The 18,933-nt window shown below is 51.3% G+C and overlaps 1 protein-coding gene across 4 annotated transcripts; it reads left to right on the forward strand.

The window, feature by feature from the left end:
• Positions 1-16,058, forward strand: LOC128837445 (uncharacterized). 4 transcript variants are annotated; one of them, XM_054028648.1, is made up of 6 exons: positions 13-200; positions 559-711; positions 1,416-1,469; positions 11,295-11,397; positions 12,405-12,556; positions 15,519-16,058. In XM_054028648.1, the coding sequence occupies exons 3-6, from the start codon at positions 1,440-1,442 to the stop codon at positions 15,870-15,872; spliced, it is 639 nt and encodes a 212-aa protein (XP_053884623.1). In that variant the 5' UTR covers positions 13-200; positions 559-711; positions 1,416-1,439; the 3' UTR covers positions 15,873-16,058. The 4 variants fall into 4 exon arrangements, 3 of the variants coding, with proteins under 3 accessions (XP_053884623.1, XP_053884624.1, XP_053884625.1); XM_054028649.1 differs by having other exon boundaries at positions 571-711; XR_008444943.1 differs by lacking the exons at positions 1,416-1,469; positions 11,295-11,397 and having other exon boundaries at positions 1-200.
• Positions 16,059-18,933: the final 2,875 nt, after the last annotated feature.

Genomic DNA, 18,933 nt, shown 5'->3' on the forward strand with positions numbered 1-18,933 from the left:
TTTCACTTTTCAAGGCGATCGCAAAGTTGTCTGTGCTCAGAGACATGGAGTGATGAAAAGGCCGAGGGTGAAATTCTGGCCCTACTGAAATCAATGACAAGGATCCCCTGGAGTTCAGTGGGGCCAGGATTTCACCCCTGAAGTCAAGTCCAGGGAAGCTCAGATTTTAACAATGGGAAATGGGGGCATCTTTATTCCTGGTGGGTGTGAGACGAGCATGGGCCTCTTGGGAGGGGAGGAGAGACGGTGCATGAGGGTGCCTGTGATGATGCGCACTTCTATTGCGGGGGTGGGGGGACCTATCAGTGTGGGTACCTCTGTACTGTGCTCATGGGGTATGATTGCAGCTTGACTAGACGTATGTGAGCTCACTTTGCTCTAGCTAGCTCAGGTACCAGCGCAGTGAAGCTGCGGCAGCCCTGAGAGTAATTACCCAGGATCCTAGGCGGGTTTGTCCAGCCCACACTGCCGTGGCTTCACAGCAGGGGGACCCGAACCTCTGGTTTTGACCAGAAATTCCAACCTGGGCCTGAGAATCCAACACGTTTCTGTGAAAAGTTTCCATTTCAGCCAACTGATTGAAAACAACGTTCAGTCGAAAAATTCCCAACTAACTCCAGCCCTAGGACCTGTTTGGAGGGGAGACAGAGGAACGGACTGGGGAGGAACAGACCAGAGAGGACACAGCAGAGAAACCAGCATCTCAGCCAGGTAAGAGGGGAGACTTATGGGGCCAAGTGGGGCTTTCCCCCTTCAAACCAAAGATGTGGGCACTCGCAGCTCCCCTTGTTTCCTTCATTGACCCGCACCCAGCCCCAGCCGTCAGTCGCACTTTCCGGCTGGCTGTACAGGACATCGCAACGAGAACCATCTTCCGCCCTCTCTTGGCCATCATGCTCCCCTTCGTCCGCTCACGCACCGTGTGCTCCGTGGCCGCGCTATCTCGCCTTCTGCCAGCCAGAGGCACAATCCACCGCCCTCCTGCCCCTTATCTGCACCAATCACCTGGGTGACCTGTGCGGCGAAGACAAGGCCTCAGAGGGGCCTGTTATCGGAAGCAATGAATATGGGAGGGTTTGGGTGGCTGCAGGGTTATCGGGGGTCGGGGGGAGAGGTGCATTGGCCGCTGGGAGGATAGAGGTGCTTGTCACTGGAGGGGTGGGAGGGGAGGGAAAGGGATGGTAGGGTTACCATCCGTCCGGGTTTCCCCGGACATGTCCGGGTTTTTCAGCTGTAAATGGCCGTCTGGGGGGAGATTTCTAATCAAGTAGAAATGTCCGGGATTTCCCCCTGCCCCTCATGCAGAGTGCGGCGCGGCTGATTGGACGCCTGGCCTGATTGAAAGCCACTCGCAGCCACTAGGGCCTCTAGCAGCCAGAGTCCCTCCCCCTTCCCCACTCCCTCCTCCCCCACAGAGCAGCGCGGCAGTGTTTGATTCCATGTGGAGCCTGCATTTCTCCCTCTGCCAGGTGAGCGGGGGGAGCAGGGCAGGCGGCGGGGGGGTGGGGGTGTGTGTAGAAGCTGCAGGGGCAGGGCAGACAGGGGGCGCAGAGGCTGCAGGGCGAGTGGGGAGCAGGGGGCACAGAGGCTGCAGGGGCGGGGGGGTGCAGAGGCTGCAGGGTGAGTGGGGAGCAGGGGGCACAGAGGCTGCTGGGGCAGGGGGGTGCAGAGGCTGCAGGGGCAGGGCAGGCAGGGGGTGCAGAGGCTGCAGGGCGAGGAGGAGCAGGGGGCACAGAGGCTGCAGGGGCAGGGGGACGCAGAGGCTGCAGGGGGAGTGGGGAGCAGGGGGCACAGAGGCTGCAGGGTGAGGAGGAGCAGGGCAGGCAAGGGCATAGAGGCTGCAGGGGCTTCAGGGCGAGTGGGGAGCAGGGAAGCACTTAGCAACCCCCAACCAAGATCAGAGCGGGAGGGAGGAGGGGGAATGCGGGGTGCTCAGAGGAGGGGGCAGAGTTGGGGCAGGGACTTTGGGGAAGGGGTTGGAATGGGGGCGGAGAAGGGTTGGTGTTGGGGCGGGGTCGGGGGTGGGGAAGGGGCGGAGTTGGGGCAGGGCCGGGGGCGGGACCGGGGCCCTGTGGAGTGTCCTCTTTTTTAAATGTTTGAATATGGTAACCCTAAGGCAGGGGTGTCAAACTCAATTGCACAGGGGGCCAAAACTCAAAACTCGCGGGCCGAACAGTATAACCATTTATTTAACAGACTAAATATTTATGATTTTTAACCATTAATATGAACCAAAATACAGGATATCATTCCAAAATAAATACATTTCAACTTAAAATATTTTGCTCTTCATAAAAAAATATCCTGTCAATACAATACATTCAAAATCTGTACATGCTGGAATATTAAAAAATCTGAAAATATAAATAAAAAATTGAATTTAAAGCAAAAGTATAATCATAACAAATCATAACATTCCATTTTCTTGTCCTATTTAGTCAGAGCCTGATACTTGGAGTCTTTTCTTTGCAACAAGTTCGTTTATGTTTGGGGTTAGGTTCTGTGTTGTGAAGATTCTCAGGATCGATTGCAGGTGTTCATCAGTGAGGCGACTCCTGTGTGACGTTTTGTTAATTTTCATCACAGAGAACAGCTGATCGCACAGATATGTGCTGCCAAACATGGACAGGATTCGAGCCGCATGTTGGCGGAGCTGCGGCATCGCTTCAGGAATGAAGCGAGTGAACTGTGCTGGCCCCGCAGTGTCGTACTTTGCCTTCAGTGTCCCGTTACATTGCAGTTCTATCAGCTCCATCTGCATTTCTACAGGTGCGGTTTCCACATCGACTGCAAATGGGTTGCGAAGCAGCTCGAAGTTACTTTTCTGTGCCTCAAAGTCACTGAAGCGCCGTGCGAACTCAGTGCGCAGCGCGCTGAGTTTTTCAGCAAAGGTGGCATTTGGGAAAACTGTGGCACTTTCTTGGTTCCGTATTACTTGGCAACAGGGAAAGTGAGACAAGTTGCATTGGTGCATTTGTGTCTCCCATAAGCGCAGCTTCACTTGAAATGCCTTCACTGCATCATGCATATCGGTTATTATGTGCTCCCGTCCCTGGAGTTGAAGGTTTAAAGCGCTAAGATGCGACGTTATGTCAGCCAGGAACGCCAACTCACATTTCCACTTTTCATCCCGCAGAACTGTGCAGTCTTTCCCCTTACTGTCCATGAACTGGCAGATTTCCTCTCGCAGCTCAAAGTGTCTTTTGAGAACTTTTCCCCGACTTAGCCACCGGACCTCCGTATGATATGGCATATCGCCAAACTCGCTATCTATTTCCCGCAGAAAAGACTGGAATTGGCGGTGATTTAAACCGTGGGCTCTGATAAAGTTGACGGTTTGTGTTACAGTGTTCATCACATGATCCATTTTTAGGACTTTAGCACTCAGCGATTCCTGGTGTATGATGCAGTGATACACTGTCAACTCACCGGCACAGTTCTCCTCCCGCATCTTTGAGCGCATCCTTCCCACCAGTCCATTTTTTTCACCACACATAGCAGGTGCGCCATCTGTTGTAAGTCCAACGAGTTTTTCCCACGGCAGTTTCATGTCGGTTACACTTTGAAATACATTTCCAAAGATGTCTTCTCCTTTCGTTGTCCCGTGCATCGATTTAATGTCCAGTATTTCCTCTGTTACGCACAAATTGGAATCCACACCACGGATAAATATCGCCAGCTGTGCAGTGTCAGTCGCGTCAGTAGTTTCATCCACGGCAAGGGAGTATGCAACAAAATCTTTTGCTCTTTCAATCAACTGTGTTTTCAAATCAGTCGCCATCTCACAAACCCGATTAGCAACGGTGTTTCTGCTGAGGCTTACATTTGCAAACGCTCGCGTTTTATCTGGACAAAGGACGTCGCACACTTTCATCATACAATTCTTTACGAATTCCCCCTCGGTAAACGGCCGTCCTGATTTGGCGATCTCTTCGGCCACAATGAAACTTGCTTTCACAGCAGCTTCACTTTGTGATTTTGCTTTGGTGAAAAACGTCTGCTGGGATGTCAAATTCTTCTTCAACTCCTCTACCTTTTGTAGCTTCTGTCCTGCGCTCAGGTTTTTGAATTTGTTCTCATGTTTCGTCTCGTAGTGCCGTCTTAGGTTATACTCCTTCATTACAGCGATATTACTCCCGCAAAGGAGACACACTGGTTTACCTGCAATTTCAGTAAACATATACTCATTCTCCCACCGGCTTTGAAAGCCTCGGTTTTCAGAATCAATTTTTCTCTTGGCCATTGTTGGGGTCTAGCTTTGATTTGAGATTAGCGTTGTATACATCAACAGACCGCGAACTTGAACCGCGGCTTGCCGTTGGCGGCAATTGCACTGCATCATGGGATTTGTAGTGTGTGTTATTGGGGCGTCATATCACAGGGCCATTAAAAACAGATATATAAAACGATTTCGCGGGCCGGATATAATTGTATGGCGGGCCGGATGTGGCCCGCGGGCCTTGAGTTTGACACATGTGCCCTAGTGTCTCAGCCGGTAAGGGGGCGGGGCTGCGAGCTGCAGCCAAGCGGTGGGAGCTCAGGCCCCTGGAGATACCACGCCGCTGCAGGCGGCGCACTGAGGCTCCAGGAGAGAGGGTAAGCGGCATGGTAAGGGGCCGGGGCCGGGCACCCCGCCCGACCCCATCCCCCACAGCCCTGACCCCCGGCTCCGAGCCCAGCCCCTCTGAGCTGGGCACCCCCGACCCCATCCCCCCCCCAGCCCCCCAGCTCCGAGCCCAGCCCCTCTGAGCTGGACACCCCCTGTCCCCATCCCCTGCAGCCCTGACCCCCAGCTCTGAGCCCAGCCCCTCTGAGCTGGACACCTCCCCGACCCCATCTCCCCCACAGCCCTGACCCCTAGCTCCGAGCCCAGCCCCTCTGAGCTGGGCACCCCCGACCCCATCCCCCACAGCCCTGACCCCCAGCTCCGAGTCCAGCCCCTCTGAGCTGGACACCCCCCGATCCCATGCCCCCTACAGCCCTGACCCCCAGCTCCGAGCCCAGCTCCTCTGAGCCAGACACCCCCCTGACCCCATCTCCCCACAACCCTGAGTCCAGCCACTGTGAGCCAGGCACCCCCCAACCCAGAGCCCAGCTCCCCACCCAGCCCTGGGCAACAGCAGCACCACCCCCAGGCAGCGACAGCCCATTGGCACCAACCATCACCATCACCCAGCAACAGCCCATTATGTAACTGCAAATGTATACATACCATTAAAGCATTTAATATTTTTAATAATGTATTTTGTGTATTTTCAAATTATTACAAATTAATTTTTGAATGTATTTCACTAGTTATTTTTTACATTTCCAAATACATGTTACTATAGTATTGCAACTTTTTTTTATGGAAGGGGCCCCCGAAATTGCTTTGCCCCAGGCCCCCTGAATCCTCTGGGCGACCCTGGCAGTGAACATCTGGGTAAAACAATTAGATTTAAGCTGTAACTGACAATCGGCCTGACCTCCAACCTGCTGCTACCCAGGGAAAGGCTGCTGTGGGTGTCAGCGGGCTTTGGATCAGGCTTGAAGTCTGGAAAGTGAAAGTGCTGAGTTCCCGCTAATCTCCAGGCAGAACTGGGCATAGTCACCATCCCTTAGGGCACATGTGTCAAACTCAAGGCCCGCGGGCCACATCCGGCCCGCCATACAATTATATCCGGCCCGCGAAATCGTTTTATATATCTGTTTTTAATGGCCCTGTGATATGACGCCCCAATAACACACACTACAAATCCCATGATGCAGTGCAATTGCCGCCAACGGCAAGCCGCGGTTCAAGTTCGCGGTCTGTTGATGTATACAACGCTAATCTCAAATCAAAGCTAGACCCCAACAATGGCCAAGAGAAAAATTGATTCTGAAAACCGAGGCTTTCAAAGCCGGTGGGAGAATGAGTATATGTTTACTGAAATTGCAGGTAAACCAGTGTGTCTCCTTTGCGGGAGTAATATCGCTGTAATGAAGGAGTATAACCTAAGACGGCACTACGAGACGAAACATGAGAACAAATTCAAAAACCTGAGCGCAGGACAGAAGCTACAAAAGGTAGAGGAGTTGAAGAAGAATTTGACATCCCAGCAGACGTTTTTCACCAAAGCAAAATCACAAAGTGAAGCTGCTGTGAAAGCAAGTTTCATTGTGGCCGAAGAGATCGCCAAATCAGGACGGCCGTTTACCGAGGGGGAATTCGTAAAGAATTGTATGATGAAAGTGTGCGACGTCCTTTGTCCAGATAAAACGCGAGCGTTTGCAAATGTAAGCCTCAGCAGAAACACCGTTGCTAATCGGGTTTGTGAGATGGCGACTGATTTGAAAACACAGTTGATTGAAAGAGCAAAAGATTTTGTTGCATACTCCCTTGCCGTGGATGAAACTACTGACGCGACTGACACTGCACAGCTGGCGATATTTATCCGTGGTGTGGATTCCAATTTGTGCGTAACAGAGGAAATACTGGACATTAAATCGATGCACGGGACAACGAAAGGAGAAGACATCTTTGGAAATGTATTTCAAAGTGTAACCGACATGAAACTGCCGTGGGAAAAACTCGTTGGACTTACAACAGATGGCGCACCTGCTATGTGTGGTGAAAAAAATGGACTGGTGGGAAGGATGCGCTCAAAGATGCGGGAGGAGAACTGTGCCGGTGAGTTGACAGTGTATCACTGCATCATACACCAGGAATCGCTGAGTGCTAAAGTCCTAAAAATGGATCATGTGATGAACACTGTAACACAAACCGTCAACTTTATCAGAGCCCACGGTTTAAATCACCGCCAATTCCAGTCTTTTCTGCGGGAAATAGATAGCGAGTTTGGCGATATGCCATATCATACGGAGGTCCGGTGGCTAAGTCGGGGAAAAGTTCTCAAAAGACACTTTGAGCTGCGAGAGGAAATCTGCCAGTTCATGGACAGTAAGGGGAAAGACTGCACAGTTCTGCGGGATGAAAAGTGGAAATGTGAGTTGGCGTTCCTGGCTGACATAACGTCGCATCTTAGCGCTTTAAACCTTCAACTCCAGGGACGGGAGCACATAATAACCGATATGCATGATGCAGTGAAGGCATTTCAAGTGAAGCTGCGCTTATGGGAGACACAAATGCACCAATGCAACTTGTCTCACTTTCCCTGTTGCCAAGTAATACGGAACCAAGAAAGTGCCACAGTTTTCCCAAATGCCACCTTTGCTGAAAAACTCAGCGCGCTGCGCACTGAGTTCGCACGGCGCTTCAGTGACTTTGAGGCACAGAAAAGTAACTTCGAGCTGCTTCGCAACCCATTTGCAGTCGATGTGGAAACCGCACCTGTAGAAATGCAGATGGAGCTGATAGAACTGCAATGTAACGGGACACTGAAGGCAAAGTACGACACTGCGGGGCCAGCACAGTTCACTCGCTTCATTCCTGAAGCGATGCCGCAGCTCCGCCAACATGCGGCTTGAATCCTGTCCATGTTTGGCAGCACATATCTGTGCGAGCAGCTGTTCTCTGTGATGAAAATTAACAAAACGTCACACAGGAGTCGCCTCACTGATGAACACCTGCAATCGATCCTGAGAATCTTCACAACACAGAACCTAACCCCAAACATAAACGAACTTGTTGCAAAGAAAAGACTCCAAGTATCAGGCTCTGACTAAATAGGACAAGAAAATGGAATGTTATGATTTGTTATGATTATACTTTTGCTTTAAATTCAATTTTTTATTTATATTTTCAGATTTTTTAATATTCCAGCATGTACAGATTTTGAATGTATTGTATTGACAGGATATTTTTTTATGAAGAGCAAAATATTTTAAGTTGAAATGTATTTATTTTGGAATGATATCCTGTATTTTGGTTCATATTAATGGTTAAAAATCATAAATATTTAGTCTGTTAAATAAATGGTTATACTGTTCGGCCCGCGAGTTTTGAGTTTTGGCCCCCTGTGCAATTGAGTTTGACACCCCTGCACTAGGGGATGGAGGAAGACGGAGGCGGGGGGAGCCTCTGACATACTCGTGGGGGCCCCTGCGGGGCCTGGGGCAAATTGCCCCACTTGTCCCCCCCTCTGGGCAGCCCTGTTCAATGCCCCTAAATCCAGCCTTGAGCCACCTCCCTACCCCTGCCCCTCTGCTATTCCAGCCCTGGTGTTCCACAGCCAGCTCTGCTGATTGGACCTTGGTGTGTCTAGCCCCACAGAATCTCCTGCTATTCCAGCCCTGGGCTCCCCATCCAACAGCTCTGCCAATGCCACTCAATCCTGACTCAGCTACCTGAGCTCTCCCCAGCCACCAGCTCTACTGATGTCCCTCAGTCCCAAACTGCAGCCCCCTGCTATTGCAGCCCTGGGTTCCCCATGCTCACAGCCAGCTCTGCTGATGGCCCTCAATCCTGACCCGCAGCCCTCTGCTATTCCATTCCTGCCCCGCTCCCCAAGCTCTGTTGATGTCCCTCAATCCCACCCTGTAATGCCCCTTTCTATGTAAGTCCTGTACCCCCACAAAGCCTTGATGAAGAATCTGAGTCCTACACTACGCTTCTAGTCCTGGGCCTCTCACAGCTCTGCCAATGGACTTCTATTTTATGTTTCCTATAAGCACTTATGTTTACGGGGGAAACCTCAAACTGGAACCATAGGCAAGTCTCAGATAATGCTGGACTCCCTCCCGCCCAACCCTCAAGACAGGCTTTTGTCAGCATCCTAAGATCACAGAATCATAGAAGATTAGGGTTGGAAGAGTCCAGTGTTTTTCAAAGTTCAAGTCGCAGCATGCAAGGCACTGGGTCACCTTGCTCAGTGACCCAGCGGCTCTGGTCAGCATTGCTGACCGGGACATTAAAAGTCACATCGGCGGTGCTGGCCGCCTAAGGCAGGCTAGTGCCTACCTGCTCTGACACCTTGCTTCGCCCCGGAAGCGGCCAGCAGCGGGTCCGGCTTCCAAGCAGGGGTCCACAGGGCTCCATGTGCTGCCCCCGCCCGAGCACCAGCTCCGCATTCCCATTGGCTGGTTCCCGCTTGTGCACCTCCACCTGCTGGAGGTGCACAAGACCTGCTGCTGACCGCTTCCAGGGTGCAGCACGGTCCGCGGTGCCAGGACAGGCAGGAAGGCTGTAACGCTGACCGGGAGCCGCCGGAGATAAGTCCGTGCCTCAACCCCATGTCCCAATCCCCCACCCCAGCCCTGAATCCCCCCAAACCCAGAACCCCCTCTTGTACTCCAAAGCCCTCATCCACAGCCCCACCCCAGAGCCTGCACCCCCAGCCCAGAGCCCTGATCCCCTCCCACACCCTGAACCCCTCATTCCCGGCCCCACCCCGCAGCCCTCACCCCCACAGCCCTCACCCCCGCACCCCAACCCTCTGCCCCAGCCCTGAGCCTCTCCCACACCCCAAACCCTGCATCCCCAGCTCCACTGGGTCATGGGCATCAACAATTTTCTTCAACTGGGTCCCCAGAAAAAAAGTTTGAAAACCACTGATCTAGTCCACACCCCTGCTCAAAGCAGGACCAACCCCAACTAAATCATCCCAGCCAGTGAAATAGTTTTTCTAAATATCCAACCTAGACCTCCCCCACTGCAACCTGAGACTCCTTGTTCTGTCATCTGCCACCACTCAGAACAGCTGAGCTCAGGGGAGGGCAAACTACGGACCACGGGATTGCCAGCCTTGTGGCGCAGCGGGGCTAAGGCCGGCTCCCTGCATGCCCTTGCCTTGTGCCGCTCCCAGAAGCGGGCGGCACCACGTCCCTGCGGCTCCCGGGTGGGGGGGGCAGAGGGCTCCAAGCGCTGCCCTCGCCTGCAGGCACCGCCCCCCGCAGCTCCCATTGGCCGGGAACAGTAAACCACGGCCAATAGGAGATTCAGGGGTGGTACCCACAGGCTAGGGCAGCACACAGTGGAGCTGCCTGCCCCATCCCATCCCCAGGAGCCACTGCTAGACATGCTGGCCACTTCCGGGAGTGGCGCAGGACAAGGGCAGGCAGGGAGCCTGCCTTAGCCCCACTGTGCGCTGCAGCCACCCCAGAGCTGCTCGAAGTAAACGGCGCTGGGCCGGAGCCCACACCCCAAACCCCTCCTGCACCCCGCACCCCAACCCCCTTCCCAGAGCCCCCTGCCACACCCCTCCTGCACCCCAACCTTCTGCCCTGAGCCCCCTGTCACACTCCGTGCCCCTCCTGTACCCCAACCCCCTGCCCTGAGCTCCCAACCCCCTGACTTGAGCTTCCTGCCGCACCCCTCCTGCACCCCAACACCCTTGTCCTGAGCCCCTTCCTGCACACTGCACCTCTTCCCACAGCCCGCACTCCCTCCCACACCCCAACCCCCTGCCCCAGCCCTACATTCATGGCCCTGCATACAATTTCCCCACCCAAATGTGGCCCTTGGTCCAAAAAGTTTGCCCACCCCAACCTAGATCCATCCTCTTTGGAACCCCCCTTCAGATAGTTGAAGGCTGCTATCAAATCCCCCCTCACTCTTCTTTTCTGCAGACTAAATAAGCCCAGTTCCCTCAGCTTCTCCTCATAAGTCATGTGCCCCAGCACACTAATCATTTTTGTTGCCCTCCACTGGACTCTCTCCAATTTGTCCACATCCTTTCTGTAGTGGGGGCCCCAAAACTGGACTCAATACTCCAGATCTTACAAACAGAGGTGGATTTACAGTAAAACACATGATGCCCTGGCACGGGGCCCTCCAACGACAGGGGGCCCCAGGGCCAGGCAGCTGTGGGGGCAGAAGCTTGGTCCTGCCGGCTCCTGGAGCTCATGCTGCAGGCTCTGCACCCACCGACAGCCAAGCTCCCCGCTCCCCCGCCTCTTCCCCCACGTGTGCCACGTTCCCGCCCCTCCCTCTCCCTCCCAGCACTTCCCCTGCCACCAAACAGCTGTTTGCCAATGCTCAGGTCGCTCCGGGAGGGAGGGGTAGGACCGGTGCCGCAGGATGTTCAGGGTAGGAGGCGGGGACTTGGGGAAGGGGGTGGAATCAGGGCAGGGTGAAGCAAAGGCGGGGCCCCCACTCTCCTTGCCATGAGCTGCTCAGGGCAGGGGGCTGGGGGACCCCCATGACCCCAGCCCACACCCCCAACCCCCTGCCCTGACTCCTGCACCTCCTCACATTCCCACCTGCACTACTCGCACCAAATGGGAGCTGCCCCAGGTAAGCGCTCTACACCCCAGCCCCCTTCTCCAGTCCTGAGCCCCCTCCCACACCCTAACTCCTGGCCAGACCCCGCACCCCAATGCTTTTTCACATTTTTTTTTATAAAGCAAAAACAATTACTTCCTATTACTTATAGGAGGAGGATGAAGAAAAAAAGAATGAAAAACAGGGTCAGGGGGAGATAAGAGAGAATGTTCTTTTTCTTGGCTGGGTCCCAAGGAGGGCCCCCAAAAATGAAGGTGAGCACAGGGCCCCATTAACTCTAAATCCATCACTGCTTACAAATCAACCCATTTACGGGAAGCCCAGAGCTTTTTATAATGAGCAGACGTGCCTGGCAGTTATTGATGGCTTTTAGTAATCGCTTGCAATCTCTGGGCTGCCAATCTGCCTAGTAACAGGTGACGGATGCCTGCACGTCGCTTCCTGAGCCCTTGGCCATGCACCAAACCTGGCTTGCAGAGACAGGGTTGAATGAAGCAAGCCAAATTAACACAGCAAAGGACTGAGTTGGCTTTGAGCCTCCGAGCTCCATTATCCTAAGTTTCCCATCATCTAGATGTGCATTAACCCATATTACAGGCAGTGCTTCCATGGCACCAAAGGCATCCCTGGAGAAACTCCACTGCTGTCAGGGTGAATTGGGCCCTGTGTCTTCACAGCACTTTAAACCATGAATGAATAAGCAGTGGCTTCGTCTTCCCAGCTTTGCAGCTCATTGCCCTGGCTGGGATGATTTAGCTTGGGATTGGTCCTGCTTTGAGCAGGGGGTTGGACTAGATGACCTCCTGAGGTCCCTTCCAACCCTGATAGTCTATGATTCACAGAGACTAAAGGACTGGAGGCAGGGTATAGGGCTATGTTCAGAAACAAGCTCAACCCTCAGCACACTGATCCAGATTTACACGCAGATTTCAAGCTTCCCAGAGGTGGTGGGGTGGGGATCTAAGGCCCCAGTTCTCATACATGGGAAGTGATTTCCCTTTGACTCCAGTGGGAGTTACACATATCCTCCAGCATGGAAATGGGGCCTCCTTGGGTTGCTCTGGCCCATTATGAAGATGGGGCCATTGGTGACATGGAGCTAGGTTTGGCTTTCCAACAGCCTCAACGGGCTGTTTGGATCTGGGGGTTGGTGACTTATTTTTTCAGTTGGGAACTTTCCCAGGGGAGTTTCAAAGGCTGGATGAGGTACACTCTGACCAAGTCTCTTGTAAATAGCGATGGTACCTGCTTTTGCTTTCAGTTTCTAGAGGGACTTTCCAGCAGCCCCTCTCTATAAACATCTGTAAGAACCGCCCTGGGCTGAGAGTCCCGAGACAGATCGACCAAGTGCTGCCAGGATCCGAGGAGGCACAAGGAGAAATCATGACTACGACTGTGCAGCCACTGCCAAAGGTAAGCAAGTGTGAGTGAGTCAGCTAAAGAAAGAAAGAACAATGTATCTTTGTTTTTATTTCAGTTTTACAAGCCTGCCACCATCACAACTTTTCTTTCTTTCACTGAGATGATCTCTGCGTTTATAACTGGTTCTGATCTGCCATATCCAAACACAAGGTTCTAAATAGGGCCTGGAATTCTCACTTTAGCCATTTTTCTTTGAAATAAATACTCATAGATTGCTCTTGACGCATAGAATGCTGTCTTTCCTCATGACAATCTTAGGTTATAAATCTAAAAACTTCTTGCTGGTCCATGATCAGCTGTTCACTCATAAATTCCTTCATTCTAACCCTTCTTCCCCTTAGTTGTTGTTTTAAACACAGACGATCGTAATTCTAATTTACACCAAAGCCCTTTTACACCATTCTTGCAATGTAACAGAGCCTTCAGCTATGTCTTCCCTGCAAGAAGGGATGTTTTTACACTGTGATAGCCGCCTTGATGTAAAACCACACCAGTTTTTGGCACTGAAGACATAGCCTTAAAGTGGGAGCACTTTATATTTACAACTACTTTGTCACCTTTATAATGACTGGAGCAATGTAAACTGGCCTTAGTATAAATAAGAATCAAGCTCAGATGTTTCTTTACATTCCAGTGATTCAACTATTGAAATTATAGAGTCTGTGTAAGGGGCTAATTGGCATTCCCTTGAGCTAGTTTTTTTTAGTTGAAAAATGGGTTTTTGTAAAAATGAAATTGTTCATTTTTCTACTACTAATTGGAATGACAAATTTTTGGGGGGGGGGGGAGTTGAAGTTTTACAAATTCCATCTCTATTTTTTTTAAATATTCCCCTCCTTTTTCACCATTGGAAAAAGGGGGGAATGTGTAACTATGTTAAGAGAAAATGAAAAAAAAAACCACTCTTTTCTCTCATTTAATAGAGTAGGAAAAATTAAGTTAGAGGAAGTGGAGAAAAAACATTTCTCACATCTGACCTTTTCCCACTGGAAACGTGTGAAGAGAGAGAGAGCTGTTTCCCTCACTTTTTTCACACTTTTAAAAGAATTCACACTTTTCCAGTGGAAGAAAATAAACAATGGCAGAGAAAGGCAAGGAAAAAAACAAATATTCTACATGCAATTTTTCAAAACAAAATAAAAATTAAAATAGTTTAGGATGTAAATTTTTTGCAAAAAATTGCCAACCAAATCTCAACCAGCTGTAATAAAAGCTTGCCTCCCCTTCTCCTCCCTGACGTGGTATGGATCTTGATACAGAAATAATTGCCCTTTGGTGAACTGGGAGGAACAAGTCTCTGAGACTGTATGTACAGTGGCATCATGTTGCAGGGCTGGATGTGTTATCTCTCTGGCCTAGAGCCTACACTGCAATAAAAAACCTGTGCCACCAAGTCTCAGAGCTGGGGTCAGTTGACTCAGGCTTGCAGGTCTTGGGCTGTGGGGCTAAAAATTGCTGAATAGGCATTCAGGCTTGGTCTGGAGCCTGGGCTCTGAGACCCTCCGCATTCACAGCCACCAAACCCAGGTCGGCGGGACCCAGGTTTGTGGACTCATAGAATATCAGGGTTGGAAGGGACCTCAGGAGGTCATCTAGTCCAACCCCCTGGTCAAAGCAGGACCAATCCCCAGACAGATTTTTGCCCCAAACCCCTAAATGGTCCCCTAAAGGATTGAACTCACAACCCTAGGTTTAGCAGGCCAATGCTCAAACCACTGAGCTATCCCTCCATGTTTTCAAGCCCACACTGCATTGTAAATCTGGGCTTACAACGGCTAGACCGGGTCTCACAGCCATGCTAATGTCTCCATGCTGCACGACGCAGACCTCCTGACTCAGATCTCTGGCTTGAGCTATATCCACACGGCACAATGACAGGGTTTGGACCTAAGTCATAGGGCTTAGGTCCTGAGTGCTTCCCAGGTCAGACTGATTTGTGTGTGGATGGAAGGGAAGCTCAGGCTCAAACCTGAGTCAGTGCCCAGGTTTAGTGTCCAGAGTAGACAGACCCTAAGGGGTTTAGGTCTTTCTTTCCAAGGCAGCACTGGTGGACTGTGCGTTGAATACTGAGCTCAGTTCTGGCAGGGGTTGACAAGCTGGAGAGGATTCAGGGAGAACTAAACAAACCAATGGAGGGGCTGGAGGGACAGAGCAAGAGATCTCAATGGGCCTTGGGGAGGAAGGAACAGGGCCAGTTCTAACATCATGCAGTTCCTGTCCATAGGGACCAGAATCAGGCCAAGGAGAAACTCTGAGGCACAACCTTGATGGCTCTGTTAAATCTCCCCCTCTCTTTCCACCATCAAGGCTAGGAATGGGGCTTTGAGGGGCGATTAGAACTAGCAGAACTAGAGGTGTCTTGGTGCCTGGGGATGCCTGTCAGAGGAGGAGAGGAATGGGGCACCGAGGCTGATACAACAGCGGGGATGGGGGAGATGAGAGAGAACACCAAGCCCAAGGCATAGGCAAGAGCTGTGCGATGCATGCCCTCAGAGGCAGGGCTTGGGAGATTGAACTCAGTGGGCGGCACAACTGAGAGCCAGTGACGTGACCCAGCTGGCGCAGGGGTGATATTTTAAAGCATTGAACAAGAGAGCTGATCTTGGCGGTGGTGGCGGTGGCAGCAGCAGGGCTGGGCTGGAGTTAGGGGTGGTGTGAGGGTGAAGTCCAAAGGAAAACAGAGTAGTGAAAGACACCAAGGGTTGGAATAGGGGCAAATCCCCAGTATAGACAAAGGAGTTTTATGAGGCAGGGTCTGTGTCTTGTTTCAGGGAAGTCCACAGCACACTTTTGGGGGCTAAATGAAATGAGACTGGCTGGTTTAGGTAGAGATGGTGGGTGCAGGAGCTGGAATGTGTGGACATGAAGGGTATGGTAGATGGGCACAATAACCTAATAGGCCTCTTTTGTCTGTAATGTCTCTGCTTCTTCTGTTCCTCACCTGTCATGTTAGGTAATTCAGAAGCCTGGCTGCTCAGCAGTGCTGCAGAATTCTCCCACCAGTGTCTGGAAGGCTCTCTTGGAGAAAGCCACCCACCTACAAACCCTCGTCATCGGCCCAGAAACTGACACCAACGTAACCCTGAACATCATCAATGGCCAGAAATCACTTTGCCTGGAAGCCGATCTCCACAACACGGTTGATCAGATCAAGAAGTGGATCATGCTGGAGGGGAAGTTTGGTGACTCAGGGTCCATCCGCCTGCTGTATGGGAACCAGGAACTGCAGGGCCCAAAGACCTTGGGTCAGCACAGAGTGACGAGCCCAGCCACCCTGTTCATCGTCCACAAATGCACAGGGGGATAAGCCACCACAGCATGTTAAAGGCAACATGGGAGAGCACAGTTGATTAAATTAATGCAAATTGCTTGTTTCCTTAAATTAATCTCTGTTTTCTGATCTTTATGCCAATGATTGTGCTTAGTTTTAGAAGTTGAGCAGCTGTGTTAGTCCTGCGCATTAAAAGACAAAGAATAAAAGGTTTTTCAAGGGGCTGGATTTCTTTTTTTCCATTCACACTCTGGCTTTCAGTTCCTTGTCCCTACCCCTCGGAGTGGCTTTTCAGCTGCTGGTTGAAAGACTGGCAGTGTGACCTGAGCGCAGCACAAGGAGTCACAATTCCCGGCGTTCTAATCTCGGGTCTGACGCTAACCTTTTCTGGGCTTGTCCAGTCCTGGGCCCCACATGGTTCTGTTGATTGACCTCTACCCACCCCTGCTGCTATTACAGTCTTACGCCCCTACATAACTCTGCCATTGGACCTCAGTCCTGACCTGCCACCCCCCTCACTGTTATCACCCTGGGCCCACTGTACCACTGCATTTCTATTTTAAATTATACACAAGCACTTATATTTATAAAAGAAACAAAGTGGAGCAAAAGCCTGGTCTGTGATGATGCAGAATTCTCGCCATTTCTTGCCAACAATGCTGGTGAAAGGGTATTTATTGTATACCAAATAGAACTGCATTAAAGGAACAGTAAGGGTGTCAGATCAGGCACTCCAAAATTGGGAAGTGCCAGAATTTAATTCTGCCCCCCTCCCATATGATACAGTCTTTGATTACATGATCACATATTTTTTCCTCTGGGACCCCTGCCTCATTCAATGCAGCAAATGGACAACACTCACTGAATGAAGCAGCTGATCGAGATTTCTGTTCATCTTGCCCTGTTTAGCATGTGGCCTCATGTCTACCAGCCAAACCCTGCGCTAAATTTCCTCCAAGCCTAGCGCCTGAGTGCTCCATCAGCATTAATGGGTTTCTCTTCACAACACCTATGCGAGGCAGGGAAGTATTCTTTAGAGCTGGTCGGAACTCATCAAGAAAACACTTTTCCACTGATAAATGCTGATTGGTCGAAATGGAAACTTTTTTGTGGGAAAGCATTTTGTGCTTTTGAAAAAAACATTGGACATTTTTTTTTTAAAAAAAGCCTTGAAATAGTGGAAATGTCCTGTTGTGACATTTTTGCAACAGATTGTTCCAATTTTGCGGGTTGAAATTACTTTCATTTCAAAATTTGTTGGTTTTTTTAATTTCAAAGCGTTGAAATGGAAAAAAATGGTTTTGAAATTATCAAAACAAAACGCTTTAATTGACCCAAACCACTTTTTTGGATTTTCAGTTCACAAACATTCTCAAGACTTCGACTTTTCATCCCAGTTTGGGATGGGACCATTTTTTCGAAATCTTGAAAATGTTCCCAGGATAGGCAAACCATTCCCCACCCCGGTGTAATACTGCTATCCCCACAGGTTTTCTAGGTCTTAGTGCAGTGCCTTAACCATAAAACTATCCTTTCTCTTTGGGTACACCTCCACCTTATTCACCATGCACCTTCCACCTTCAGCTGGAAATGAGGCAAGGGGCCTATGGAGAATGCCCTCATCACTACACAGCCCTGCTTCTTTCACTTTCCATCCTGTGCACCGAATGAGACGGGGGCCTGTTGAAAAAATAGCACGTGATCACGTAACAAAAGACTGGATCACGATGCACATGCACAAGGGGGCAGAGTTCAGTGCTGTGGCTTATTACTCACCCAAATCTGGGTTGATTTTTTTCAGAGGGACAGCAAAAGATACCTGCTTGACCCCAGGGCTAACCTGCTGCCAAATGTCTAGTTCCTGCTCAAAACCCCAAAGGTGCTTGTAAAAAACAATTGGAAAACTGGATTACAAGTGGCAAAGCCACTTTTTGTCTCAGCTCATGTTCTCCAAAATGGCAGGTAAATGTTTCCAAACCAGTTTAGCCTGAGGCAGCAGAGACGACCAATCCCTGCAGATAGTGGGGGGGAGGGGGCAGAGGGCAGCCAGCTTCAGCAGTGTTATAGCACATGCTCAGTACAAGCCAAGCAGCAAATTGGGGGGGGGGGATGTGACCCTGTATGCTCCCCTTCCCCCCACCATGCAGCCCATATGCGAGGCCAGGAACAAGCATGGAATATTTTATCCCAAAGAGTTAAAATTTGGCAAAGTTATAAGCCACTGAAAACAAATGAAGTGCTAGGCAGCCGATAGGGCCACACGCTAGATTCGACTTTCAGCCCATTTATGGGAAACCCGCAGCTTAGAGTAATGCTGTTGGCAAGTGATCAAAGGTGACAATGTGAATCATCTGAAATCCCCAGAACTCCAATGTCCGTGGTGATGCCTGCAGTTGGCCACAGAGCAGGTGAGAGGGAAACAATACAAACAGTGAAGGCAGTGATAAGTTAGCTTTGGCTTTCAAATGAGAGCTCGGGTCTCTGGGGTTCTTTCTCTTGATCAGTCCCACAGTCTGCCCGGCAGCACTTGTGTGTCAAATGTAGGGTTACAATTCGTCCGGATTCCCCCGGACGTGTCCGGCTTTTTTGAGTTAAAAATAGCGTCCGGGGGAATTTGTAAATGTCTGGATTTCCCCCCCATGCAGAGCGTGCACGGCTTACAGGGCAGCCGGCCCGATCGTGCCACTCGCACGGGCCTCCGGCAGCCTGAGCCCTTCCTCCACTTCCCCCTCCTCTCCCCTGCAACTTGAGACCACTCCCCTCCTCTCTCTCTCTCCCTCCCCCCCCCCCCCCGCCCTGCATTCGCAGATCGCAGGCCAGCCGTTCGCCTCGGGCTTCCGGCAGTCTGGAGCTCCGACCCTGCTCCCCTCCTCCGCTGCCGAGCGTGCCGCTCTGCAGCACAGTAAGGGGGCCAGGGGGTCAGAGAAGCGGCAGGGAGGTTCTGGAGGGGGGTAGTCAAGAGACAGGGAGCAGGGGGAGGGTTGGATGGGTCAGGAGTTCGGGGGGGGGGCTGTCTGGGGGTTGGGGGTGTAAGGTTTTGGGCAGTCAGAGTACAGGGGGGGCTCTCAGGAGGGGGCAGTTAGGGGACAAGGCACAG

This window comes from Malaclemys terrapin, chromosome 4, assembly GCF_027887155.1.
Source record: "Malaclemys terrapin pileata isolate rMalTer1 chromosome 4, rMalTer1.hap1, whole genome shotgun sequence".
In the NCBI taxonomy this organism is placed as follows: domain Eukaryota; kingdom Metazoa; phylum Chordata; order Testudines; family Emydidae; genus Malaclemys; species Malaclemys terrapin.